The sequence below is a fragment of the Desmodus rotundus genome, chromosome 2, assembly GCF_022682495.2.
Source record: "Desmodus rotundus isolate HL8 chromosome 2, HLdesRot8A.1, whole genome shotgun sequence".
NCBI classification, from domain to species: Eukaryota; Metazoa; Chordata; class Mammalia; order Chiroptera; family Phyllostomidae; genus Desmodus; species Desmodus rotundus.
In genome coordinates this window covers 173,050,202-173,063,483 of record NC_071388.1, presented here as the reverse complement: position 1 = coordinate 173,063,483, position 13,282 = coordinate 173,050,202, and the positions used below count along the sequence as shown (strand labels likewise).

The 13,282-nt window shown below is 36.9% G+C and overlaps 1 protein-coding gene across 1 annotated transcript in view; it reads right to left on the bottom strand.

Annotated features, from left to right (window-relative positions):
- Positions 1-13,282, bottom strand: part of PMS1 (PMS1 homolog 1, mismatch repair system component) — a 73,174-nt gene that overhangs the window by 27,592 nt on the left and 32,300 nt on the right. Inside the window, exons 6-7 of the mRNA XM_024563996.3 lie at positions 7,444-7,560; positions 173-295 (exon numbers count right to left, since the gene is read on the bottom strand). Of these exons, the coding sequence (XP_024419764.2) occupies positions 173-295; positions 7,444-7,560 (240 nt within the window). The remainder of the gene's footprint in view (positions 1-172; positions 296-7,443; positions 7,561-13,282) is intronic.

The window sequence follows — 13,282 nt, the reverse complement described above, 5'->3', positions numbered from 1 at the left end:
CCATAAGTAAGGTACCTAGAACAATGCTTAATAAATGTTACTGTGTTTCTTTTTCTCCTTTTCCTTACTTCAGAGCAAAGTCTTAGAAGTAATCCTTGTAATAAGTTAACAAACAACAGAGCTAGTTTTTATTTCTGATACAAGCGATAACTTTTTTTCTTAAATAGATTACCTTTAATATGTCTTTTTGGTGTACTGGTCGATTGTTTATAAAGATAAAACTCCTTTCTGGGGTTGAAAGACTTGTAAAAGAGTGGTCTGCATCATGCTTTGGAAGAAATCCACTTAGGTAAATCTGTAATTGTAACAATTACAGAATTAATATGCATTGACAACAACAAATGTGGTTCCATGGGTCTGGTTATATACAATATAAAAGTTAGCAAAAATAAAAAAAATAGATTTTCATCTTATGGTCTAAAGAGCCATATACTTTCTGATAACCATGTCTTGAGAATTAACCTTAAATAAAATATTGAAGCACGTTAAATTCATGTTCTCTGCCTCTAACTCTCTCTTTCTGCAATTCTACTTTAAGGAAAAATTGTCATTCATATAAGCTTCATGAATGGGCATATATCTTACTGCCACAAGACATAAATACTGCTCTCTGCTCAACTTTAAATTCTGTCTTGTAAAATTTTCTTTTGCCATATTGTGACTTTCCTCTAGCTGTTTTTCCTTTTCTTTTTAGCCACCTTTTTCTGTAAAGAAGTGGCTGTTCCTGTAGTTATTCTGAGTATGCTAGGAAGCCAATCTTACTGGGTTTTCATTTCTGAGTTAAAAATCTCTTGCTCTTTGACAGTGACTGCGGTGTTGTACTTTACCTTATTTTTTGTTTAGAGAACTTTTCTACAAACAAGCCAATTGTTTTTATGCATTCTTTCTCTTTTTTACAAATGTATGAAGAGAAGGAAGAAAATGAAAAATAGATCCCAGAGGAAAAATAGCAAAAGAGAGACACTGAGGGAACAGGAGACAAGGAAAGTGCTCCTACTTTTACCTTTGAAGATCATATAATCATTAAGAATAGAGTTTAGAGCCAGGGTGACATGATTTAAATCCTGGCTCCAGTACTAACTATGTGATCTTGGTCAATTTATTTAAAATACATGCCTATCGTGGGTGGGGCCAGCTCAGAAAAACCACGGAGAGGCTGTGGACCTGTATGGACCAGGCCAGCTGAGAAAAACTGAGGCAAGGCGGCAGACCAAGGGTGCAGGGCTGGCTGAAAGCGAAACTGAGACTCAGAGCTCACTGTGGATTATGGTGGGGGTTGCCGTGGTGGGAGAAACTCCCCGTCTCCCACACGAGTTCACTGGAAAGTGGGCTAGAGGTGAGTAGGCAAGCTGCCTTGTTCCCTCTCTGGCCCCTCCCCCACAGGCAGCACGCAGCACAGCAAGGAGGTTGCTCTGCCCAGATGAATACCTAAGGCCCTGCCCCCTTACAACTTAACAGGTGCTCCAAGATAAAGAAATACAGCCCAAATGAAAGAACAGAGCAAAACTTCAGAAAGAATGCTAAGTGATGAGGAGACAGCCACCCTATCAGATGGAGAATTTAGAGCCCTGGTAATCAAAATGCTCACAGAACTGATTGAGCTTGGTCGAAAAATGAAAAAAACAAATGAAAGATACCCAAAAGGAAATAAACCAAAATATTGAGGGAACCAACAGTGACAGAAAGGAAAACAGGACTCAAAGCAACGATTTAGAACAAAAGGGAAAAATAAACATCCAACCAGAACAGAATGAAGAAACAAGAATTCAAAAAAGAGAGACTTACAAACCTCTGGGACAACCTGAAACATTCCAATATCCGAATCATAGGGGTGCTAGAAGGAGAAGAACAGCAGTAAGAAATTGAAAACTTATTTGAACAAATAATGAAAGAAAACTCCCCCAATCTGTTGAAGGAAATAGACTTCCAGGAAGTCCAGGAAGTTCAGAGAGTCCCAAAGAAGTTGGACCCAAAGAGGAACACACTCAGGCACATCATAATTACATTACTCAAGATTAAAGACAAGGAGAGAATCTTCAAAGCAGCAAGAGAAAAGGAGACAGTTACCTTCAAAGGAGTTCCCATAAGGCTATAAGCTGATTTTTCAAGAGAAACCTTGCAGGCAAGAAGGGGCTGGCAAGAAGTATTCACAGTCATGAAAGGCAAAGACCTACATCCAAGATTACTCCATCCAGCAAAGCTATCATTTAGGATGGAAGGACAGATAAAATGCTTCCCAGGTAAGGTCAAGTTAAAGGAGTACATCATCACCAACCCATTATTATATGAAATGTTAAAAGGACTTATCAAGAAAAAGAAGATAAAAAATATGAACAATAAAATGATGACAAACTCACAACTATTAACAAATGAACCTAAAAGAAAAGAAAAAAACAATAAAAACTAAGCAAACAACTAGAAGAGGAATAGAATCAGAGAAATGGACATCACAGGGAGGGATTTCAGTGGGGAGGGAGAAGGGAGGAATAAGGGGGGAAAGGTACAGGGAAGAAGAAGCATAATTGGTAGGCACAAAGTAGACAGGCAGAGACAAAAAATGGTATAGGAAACAGAGAACTCAAAGAACTTATATGTACAATCCATGGACATGAACTAAGAGGGTGGAATGCTGGAGGGTTGGAGGGGCAGGGCAGAGGGAGGATAAAGGGGAGAAAATTGGGAAAACTGTAATAGCATAATCAATTAAAAAATACTTAGAAAAAAAAAGAAACCTTATAGGCAAGAAGGAGGTGGGGGAAAAAAAAAAGTAAAAGTAAAATACAGGCCTATAATTTCTTGCCTGAAACAAGTGGAACCAGATGTGTTATTAATCTGTGAAAAAACTAATAGTAAAGTTTCAGCTTTGGTTTAGAAAAGTTAGAGAATCAGTGGGGGTGCTATTTTTAGTTAAGCAGAAATCATAAGGCTCCTTAACACAGCCTGTAGGCTGCCACCTATGTCTACGGCTATCACTGGGCTTGGAAATAAGTGTTTAAGGAAGACGTATTACCAATTTTAGAACGCTAAGTGCATTATTGTCACAGTGCCAAATTGTGTCAATCTTAAAAAGTAAATTAATAAAGCTGGATAATCCATTACAAAATGATACTACTTAATTAACTGTAAAACTTCACAGCACTTATAAATGGTTGTATAATTAACCAGGTAACATGAGACCCTTCTTAAAACACCTGCTGAGCATCAGGGAGAGCCTAGTAGTCTCTAAAAAACTTGCTGGGCTTGTAAATTAAAAAAAAAAAAAGTCTGCTCCAAATAGGTAATTATGAAGAACAAAATAAAGAAGTAACTGGTAATACTGCTAGTATTTTCCATTCATACCATCTTGGTTGGCCACTGAATAATTACTATTACTTCCAAAATACTGAGCTTTTAAAAATGGGTTAGGATAATGTTAAAAACTAACAAACTATATTTTAATTATATGAAAAAGTAAAATCAAACAGCACAGTCTTATAAAATGCTATAAAAAGTGAAAATAAGGCCAGTTCATGGAAAAGAATGTATATAAGAGACCAAATCAATACAACAAAATAAAAAATTAGATAAAGAGCCTTGCTACTTACTGAATTGGTCAAACCCATTTCCTCTCTTCTACCCAGATTCTGTAGAAGTAACCCTGACTGGTCTGCTAACACCAGTTTTCTTATATTTCAGTAAACCTCTAGAACACCATGGAGTTATCTTTCTAAATTAATAATTTAAATACTTTGGTCAGGATTATGGAATAAGTCATGTGGAAATTTCATTCTCCCCCATCCCAACTGCAAATAGTTAGCAATGAGAGAGAAAATTGGTTTTTACAATAATTTTGAAAGACCTAGCCAGTTTTTTAAATGACAAACATAAAGATGTTACACTTGCAAAATATAACAGGGCATGATGGCTTTGTGCTCTAGCATTGTAACAGGTGTGGAACAAGGTCCAGAACTTGGGGTGTCCGGGAATATAGGTTATTCCCCATAAACTTGGCTGGGGGATGGAAGACCGGAAGCAGGGCCACTGAGAGATACTTTGCATTATCAATAACAGCAGTCTAGCTTTATAGTAATGCTGAATAGTTTGCCTGGGCCAGGGAGATAGGTGTAACTTTGACCCATGATGCAGCTGGGAGGCGGCTCCCCAGGTTAAATACAGCACCTGTGTGAGAGCTTGGAAATGGTTTGCTCAACCCCAAGAGGCCATGCCTGTTGGGACTAACAATGGCAGCCCAGAGGGATGGAAAATGCAAGAGTGCTAGCAGGTATAGCTGACTATGGGAGGGTCGGAAATGGGGTAAAGGAGGAGGACGCAGGCAGGGATTTCAACAAAAAGCTTGGCAGCCATGTGCCACAGGACCTTGCTAGACCGTATGGCTCAAAAGGGGGTGGAAAGACCCTCGCTAGGTAGGCAGAGGAAATGCCACACAGTTTTGGATTAAGAACAGGAGATCGTGGCAACATGGCTGGTGGTGCTGGGAACTGTGGGAGGCCTGCCCAGCCCAGCATGGCCTACTGGGAGGAACAGGGAGAAGTGAGCTGTGGATTTCTGGGGTTTTTTTTACTTCCTGAAAGGTGGTACCTCTGACTGGCATTCTCTGAGACTGGCCTGACTGGGCAAAGGGTGGGGGGGATGGGGGGCAGGACTGAGTGTGTGTTTGTGGGCATTCAAAGGGAGTGGGACTTAATGGAAAATTCCACCATTACTCTAAACCTGTATAACTTTAAATTAAATAATTCCTTTCCTTTTTACCAAACTCTGGCATTGAGAGCCACAGTTCTTATTGGTGGCAAGCAAAAGAACCCAGAGCAACAGATCCACAGGGGGTTTCTGTTAGAGCATCAGAAACTGGCTATGAAATTTGGAAATGAAATTCTGGTATGGAAACGGATAGAAAACACCTCCATAAAAAGCAGGAAATTGAAACCAGTCTTTCCTTTTGAAATGGGTGACTCAGACCCCCTTTCTCCACTGCATCTCCCCAAAATGCTTAATAAACACTGTGACTACTGTTTAGAGCTACTTGCGAGAGTCACAAGAAAGAACACACACAACTCCAAAACAAAGAATAAGGCTAAGCCAAGTCAGCTAGGAAAAGGGGTCCCTAAAATCTTGGCAGGATGAAAGGCATAAACTACTAATATAGAACACCTGATTTTGAACTGGGGCTGGGAGAGGGGTGATTATCTGACAAATTATGGGGAAGGGAAAGCAGGGTGGGAAAAAAATCAAAACAAAAAAATGATAAACCTGCACTCAAGGTGATTTTGCAAATTAAAATTTTAAAGCACATAAAATTGCAGAGAATGTGAGATGGTACCTCATTGTGGTTTTAATTTGAGTGGATCAAAAAACTATGGTACATTTACACAATGGAATTCTATGCAGCAGAGAAAAAGAAGGAGCTTATACCCTTTGCAACAGCATGGATGGAACTGGAGAGCATTATGCTAAGTGAAATCAGCCAGGGGGTGAGGGACAAATACCATATGATCTCACCTTTAACTGGAACATAATCAACAAAAGAAAAAAGCAAACAAAACAAAACCAGACACACTGAAGTTAAGAACAATCTAACAATAGCCAGAGGGGAGTGGGGAGTGGATAGTGGGGAGAGAGGTTTTCAGGAACTACTATAAAGGACACAAGGACAAAATCAAGGGGGAGGGTGGAGGTGGGGGAGGGAAGTGGGTTTGGCTGGAGTGGGGAGGAGGGGTGAGGAGAAAATGCAGACAACTGTAATTGAACAACAATAAAGTAATTAAAAAAAAAGAAATTATGAAAGTGATGACAGATCAAAGGACATAACCCAGAACTGAAAAAGAAATGAGTTCACATTCAGAAGGCCTTGCACCAAGGGATAAGCATAATAAGTACATGTATAATAAAAGACATACACCTACACACATTCTTGTAAAATTTAAGAGCAAAGATGAAGAGCTGAAGTACTTTCAGGTAGAAGAAAAACGATGCCTAGAAAGAAAGAACTGGAACTTATTAATCTTCCATTAGCAACAATGGATGGTCAAAGATACTCAGTGTCTTCAAAGTTCTCAAGAAAGATTATTTTTAATCTAGAATTATATGTCTACCAGAGTATCAAGAACAGAAAATGCAAAATAAAGTCATTCAGACATGAAAGTTTACCTCTTATGTTCTCCTTCTGTGGAAGTTACACTGTAACTGAACAACAATGAAAAAATGAGAATATCGAAAAAGAGGAAGGCATGGGATACAGAAACAGTTGAAACAACCAGTACTTCTATGAAAAGAAAGCTCCAAATGAGAATTGTGCAGAATGCCTCACAAACACTCTAAATGCAAAATGAATGGGTTCTAGAACAATGTGTTAAAAAAGAATGGATTAAAATGGGTTAGCGATTACAGCTAGAGTAACTCAAAGAGCTGGATTTTATTGCTGACATGATGAAGACAGTTTCTTCACTTAATAAAAGAAAATCCAGAAAAAAACAATGTAGAAAAACAGATTCCATTTAATTGGGACAACAGAAATATTCTCATTTTTATTGCATAGAGACATAAAAATGGATCCTTACAGAGGAAATGTAATTTTAGCACATATTTGGGTTTGCGCTGAAGGTTATTGATAGTTGTAGTAATGTATACTCCATACAAACTTTCAACTTTTAGAATCAATCTTCAAATAAAAGATGGGAGATTTAAAAATGATTACATAGGAAAATATAAGCTTGATAACATAAAAATAGAGCTGACATAACTGAGAGGAAAAGGCAAGTGAAAATAAGAGTGCGGGTTTTAATTCCCACATCCAACATTACAGGGACTAAATAAACACTGTCTGAGGTGATATATTAAAAAAAAAGTTGTAGTATATATTTAGAACAAGAAAGGGAAAACAAAGGTAAGAGCTCAACTCTTTTTCTTTCGTAGTGGAAAGTAAATAGATAAGATCCTAAATTGAAAATCATTTAAAAAATTAATGTAAGCATACTAGTTAAGATTAAAAATAACAAAGAGAATATACAAAAAGGATAAACGAGGCAAGAAGTTTAATGTAAAGCTTTGTATTGCCCTGCTGGTGTGGCTCAGTGGATGGAGCACCAGACTGCAAACGGAAGGGTTGCTGGTTTGATTCCCAGTCAGAGCATATGCCTGGGTTGCAAGACAGGTCCCCAGTGGGAGGCACGTGAGAGGCAACCACACATTGATGTTTCTGTCCCTCTCTTTCTGTCCTAACACTTCCCTCTCTAAAAATAAATAAATAAATGAAATCTAAAAAAAAATTGAAGATTTATTAAAAAAAGCACTCTGTATCTATCTTGTGTTTTACCTTATATACATATTTGATAAAAATGTTAAAAACAAAACAAAAAACCCTCTTGCCACCCCAAGCCCCCAACAGGGAGATACATTAACAGTTTCATTGGTAAATTCAAATTTTTAAAGGACATTTTTGTTGTTTACCTGAGATTCTTCAGAGTGGTACTGAAAGGACTCCATGTTGCCCATAACAGCAGTCCCCAGAACAGACATGAGAGCCATCTTATGATCTGATACTCTAGTTTTCTGCCAGATAACTGCCTTGGGACAAAAGACACAGACAACTTTGAACACAATTTAGATTTACCATACTCAAGTACTTTTTATACCATTTATTTCTATATTCAAATACCATTTATTTCTATATTTAGCCTTCATCCTAGTTTATATGTTTAGTATCATTCAGAAGAGATGCCTACAAAGCCTGACAGAGTGCTGGTTCCGAACCTGTGTACGTGGCAGTGTACAATCTACTTTATTTCCCTCGGCTTCAGTTTTCTCCTCTCTATAAGATCACCAAGAACATTTATCTCCCAGAGTTATTGAAAGATAAAAATATATAATGGTGGCAGACACATAAGCCAGTGGCCTGGTATAAAACAGTTTCATTAAATATTGGTTTTCTTTCTCTTCTAAAATTCAGAGTATAAATTTCAGAGTATATGTGAATTAAATTGTTACTCCAAGGTATTATTTTATTAAGGATAGAGAGCTATACTCTAAGATTTATGTAAATAGTCAAACTGATATAAAAATGTGTGATAATGCATGCTCTTTAAAATTACCTTTGTAATTACCTTTTATATACAGAGAACTTACAAAAAGCTACCTGAATCTCATAAACTCAAAAAGCTGAATAATGAGTTTGCATTTTTTTTTCTTTCATTGCAAGTATGTAGTAGGATAGTTTAAGAGAAGCATGGACTAAAGTTTGGCAGTGAAGAGCATGATCAGGTATGATATATTGCAATTTCTTCAGTTAACAAGGTCCAGTTACAGTTAAATCTCTTGAAAAACCATCAATTCGTTCATTCAACAAATACTCGTTTAGCACCTCCTAAATCCAGAGGAAAATGTGTAAAGGGCCTAAGAGAAAACACCAACATCAACATTCGAATGGCAGGCAGAGGAAGAATACTGAAAAGGAGTGGCCACAGAGGCAGGAAGAGGCGCAGGATAGTAAAGTACAAAAACGATGACGTTTTTAAGGAGAAAGAAATAGAGACCAAGGTTAGAACAGAGATGTGGCCATAGGATTTAGCAATCATAGACTAAAGAATATGAAATCAACTTGATGTGACATGGTGACTGCATGTGAAGGTGAAGAAAAGAAAAATCAGGACTGTAATTGAGTCCCTGGTTCCAAGAATACTGTCAGACAACCAGCAGGGCCCAATAAACACTAATTTGTTGAAGGAGTGAGGAAAATAATGCATTTTTCTAGAGGAAAGTCGGTCAAAGTGGAGTTGAAGACTAATTTTTGTCTTTAAAGATTCAGACTGCTGGCTAGACATACTATACACACATTAGAAATTATGTTTTTACTACTTTGCTTTAGGAAATGAGTTGTGCAATTACCATTATAATCTAATTTTTGAACAATTTTATCACTCCAAAAGACACCCTGTATCCATTATCAGTCACTCCCATTCCACCCCTTTCACCCCAAGTAATCACACTAAATTATGTTCTGCCTCTATAAATTTGCCTACTTTGGGTATTTCATATAAATGCAATCATACATTCAATAATCACAAATCTTTTGTGAGTGGCTTCTTTCACTTAGCACCATGTTTTCAAGGTTTTCCCATGTTGTATCAGTATTTCATTCCTTTTTAATGGCTAAATATAGTTTCATTGTATGGATATACAGGAGAATTACCTTTCATTGGATGATGGTCATTTGCATTGTTTCCACTTCTTGGCTATTATAAATGATACTGCTAGGAATATTTATGTACAAGTTTTTGTGTGGACATGTTTTCATTTCTCTTGGGTATATACCAAGAAGTGGAACCGTTAGGTAATGCAGTAACCGTTTATTTTTTGAGGAACTGCCAGATTGTAATCTTTGTGCTTCCTGTGTGTGTGTGTAAAAAGACAAAGAAGTGCTGGCTTCTATTATTACAGCTGTTATTTTAGGCTAGCCAGTGGCTGGCACTTTAAGGGGCAATATTCAGCTAAACAGAAAGTAGGTAAAGTTCTTAATAATCTGCAATTATATTGGAGAGAGATGCCCCTGCTTCATGTTTTCCATTTCGAAGGTTACTTTTAACTAAAAATAGTTGAGCAATAAATACTTATTCACAGCCCTGACAGGGTGGCTCAGGTGGTTGGAGTGTCATCCTGTACACCAAAAAATTGCGGGTTCAATCCCTGATCAGGGCACACACCTAGGTTGTGGTTATGTTTCGATGCTGGGTTGGGATGTGTGTGGCAGGCACCCAACCAATCAATGTTTCTTTCTTACACTGATGTTTCCCTCTCTTTCTCTCTCCCTCCTTTCTCTCTAAAATCAATAAAATATATCCCCAGGTGAGGATTAAAAAAATATTGACAAAAAATTTATCTCTTCAAAGCTATGCTAGCTGATGCTGACATACATATATGTAAAATATACTTTCAAAATAAAGTAGTAAAGGAAGTATTTCAAGAAAACTTATGTTTTAAAATTCCTGCACATCAAATACATCTATAAAGCCTGGGATACTTCTAATGTAAACATCATATTGTTTAATTTATATTAAAGTGATGCCTCAGGTGGTGCCTATAATATAAATCTTTGGTGATTATCCAGGAAATGGGTTCTAAAAAGCTATGACACATGAGAACCACTGAGTGTAAACAAAATTGTTTTAAGTCAACATTGCTGGAAGTTCTGAAACATTATTTCACATCAGGCAATTATTGTATCAAAGGGGCTAATTTAGAAGCATTTTTAAAACTAGTTATAGTTGTCCTAGCAATAAATGATAAAGAAGACTACCAACAAATTCAATATTCTCAATTAGGCAATTAAGATTCATTTTCAAAACATTATTAAAGAACTGAACAAAAAAATGTGATAATTAAAAGTGAAGGATCTAGAAGAAACTGAACTTTTAAATACATTTTCCTCAGCAAATAGTTTTTAGTTTGCTTTTAATCAGTCACATTTTTTAATTGATAGCATTTAATCAATCCTATATTATTTTCTAAAACAGAAATTTTCTTGTCACTTACTGAAGTTTTTCATATATTTTGCCATTAGGCCGAAAGGTTAACATGTGCTAAAAATACACACACATGCCCCCATATGTTTTCTATTTAGGTCACACAAAGTTGAAGCATCTGGATGTGCCAAGTAAGAATCTGACTCTAGTCAGTATGATGACAGTGCAAAAAACACCTCAAAAATATATTATTACATGCACACTATGTAGTTAGTTGAAGATAATATGTAAACATATCGTGCCACTATTCCTACTTGACATATACTATTTGAAGGAAATAAAATTAGAGGAGAATACTCAATATTTAATTAGCAAACCTCAATTGTGAAGGCAATTTGTGATAATGGGGAAAAAGAGGTTTACATAGATGATACAAAATTAACTAAAAAAGGCAATGCTAATAAGACTGCCTGAGCAAAGGAGACTCCTTCATTAACACAAAATAAAAAGTATACACATAGGCCTAGAGTGCAAACAAACTTGTAGTGCAAATTATGTGCAGAGATGTACTAATAAGTTTTTTAAACTTTAAAAAAAAGATTTTATTTATTTATTTTTAGACAGAGGGGAAGGGAGGGAAAAAGAGAGGGAGAGAAACATCAATGTGTGGTTGCAAAGTGTGCCCCCCACTAAGGACCTGGCCAGCAACCCAGGTATGTGCCCCAACCGGGAATCGAATCAGCAACCCTTTGGTTCACAGGCTGGTGCTCAATCCACTGAGCCACAACAGCCAGGTCCTAAGAAGGTTTAACTACTTCCAAGTTCTTACAAGTTGATGTAATTCATCTGCATCTACTATCTACTCCAGGATACGTATTTGTACTGACTCTGGTTCAGAAAAGGGCAGGGGCGTGAAAAAGTATAGGAAACAGGAGTTTTTTCCCCACACTAACAATATGAAATGATATTAGCTACAGAAGCTTATCACTAAGAGAGTACTAAACATTGTGAATTCAGTATAAAATTATGTATTATTCTATCACAATATAAATACAATTGTTAAAGAATATCACATTCTATTAACATAATAAATTAAGATTTTATTCTTGCTAAGTAGCCTCAGACTTTTAAGGAGAATTCTATCTTGGTAAAGAATATTCAGCACAATTTGGAATTTAAAATCTCTTATCACTACTTTTAGTCTGCTTAAATGTTTCTTATTTTATATTCATTTTTGGAATAGAGTATGCATAGTTACTTCCCCTGAAAGTTACAAAGAAGTTGGTAACTTCACCATTTTGGGGAGGGGAGGGCGATGGTTGCTTATAAGAGCTAGGCAGATGAGAAACAAAGATGAAGTAATTTTTTTACTCTACCTTTTCATACATTTTGGTTTTTGAGTCATGTAAAGATATGATTTATTTTAAAAATGAATAAAAATTTAAAAACATAATCTTAGCATAACTTTCAAAGGGAAGCTGTAGACACTCATTCTTTATAGTCTCTAAAATAAGAAAGATTATTTCCAATTGCACATTAAATTTTATTGTATCTACATCAGAAATGTTTTTCTTGCTAGACACTCTTCTCCATGCGATGCTCTGTGCAAATACCTTGACCGCTAAACCAGCTTCTTCAGTTACACAACTATTAAACATAATTTGATCTGTCTTCCAACTGCCATGAGAATTATCTTATTTTACTAGTTTACTACTGAAACTCCTTATTTTATTCCCTTTTAGCCACCTAGCAAGAAGTCCAAATTCTCATGTAAGGTATACAAGGTCCTTTAGATTAGAATGTAGACCCAAACAACTTTTCCAGACTTATCTCCTATTTTCTAACACCATGTAATTTAAGCAGGGTAAGGGGAGAACTGAGGACATCAGGGATAAGAAACAGTTAAAAGGCAGAAGATCAAGAATCACAGGTCCAGTAGAGTCAAAGGATTTTTTTTTGTAGGGAAATGAGCTGGATAGACAAGAGGTGGTGGTCAGTGACTAAAACACTTAACACTGAAATTATGGAGGAGGTACAGTTTTGGCAATGACTGGGTCTATGGTTTAGCCACAGGAATTAATGGCTGAGGCAGGGTACAGAATAAAATCATTGGAGGAGAGGGGTAAAAGATCTGAGAATCTCCAAAAGACTACATGTGAGGATACTGAATTCACCAGAGTGATAGCAATCTAAAAGTCTAAAAAGCAAAATTCGAAGCTGAGTGATATTTTTAGATGGAGGGGAGAAAGAAGGGTCTGAAGTTGCAGTGAGGCACAATGATGGGAGAAAGAGGTATGAGAACACTGCTGGTGGGAATGTGGACTGGTGCAGCCATTGTGGAAAACAGTATGGAATTTCCTCAAAAAAACTAAAGATGGAACTGCCTTTCCATCCAGTGATCCCATGGCTGGGATTATGCCCTAAGAATCCTGAAACACCAATTCAAAAGAACCTACACACCCCAATGTTCATAGCAGCATTATTTACAATAGCCAAGTGTTGGAAGCAGCCTAAGTGCCCATCAGTAAATAAAGTGGATCACAAAACTGTGGTCCATTTACACAATGGAATACTACGCACTAGAAAGAAAGAACTCCTACCCTTCGAGACAGTATGGATGGAACTGGAGAGTATAAGTGAAATGAAGCCAGGCAGTAAAAGACAAATACCATATGATCTCACCTATAAGTGGAACCTAATCAACAAAACAAGGAAATGAGCCAAAAAGAACCAGAGACATGGAAATAAAGAAGAAAGTGACAGGGACCAGGGTGGGGGGCATGATGGGGGAAAGAAGGGGAGCATGTACAAAGGACCGTGACAAGGATAAT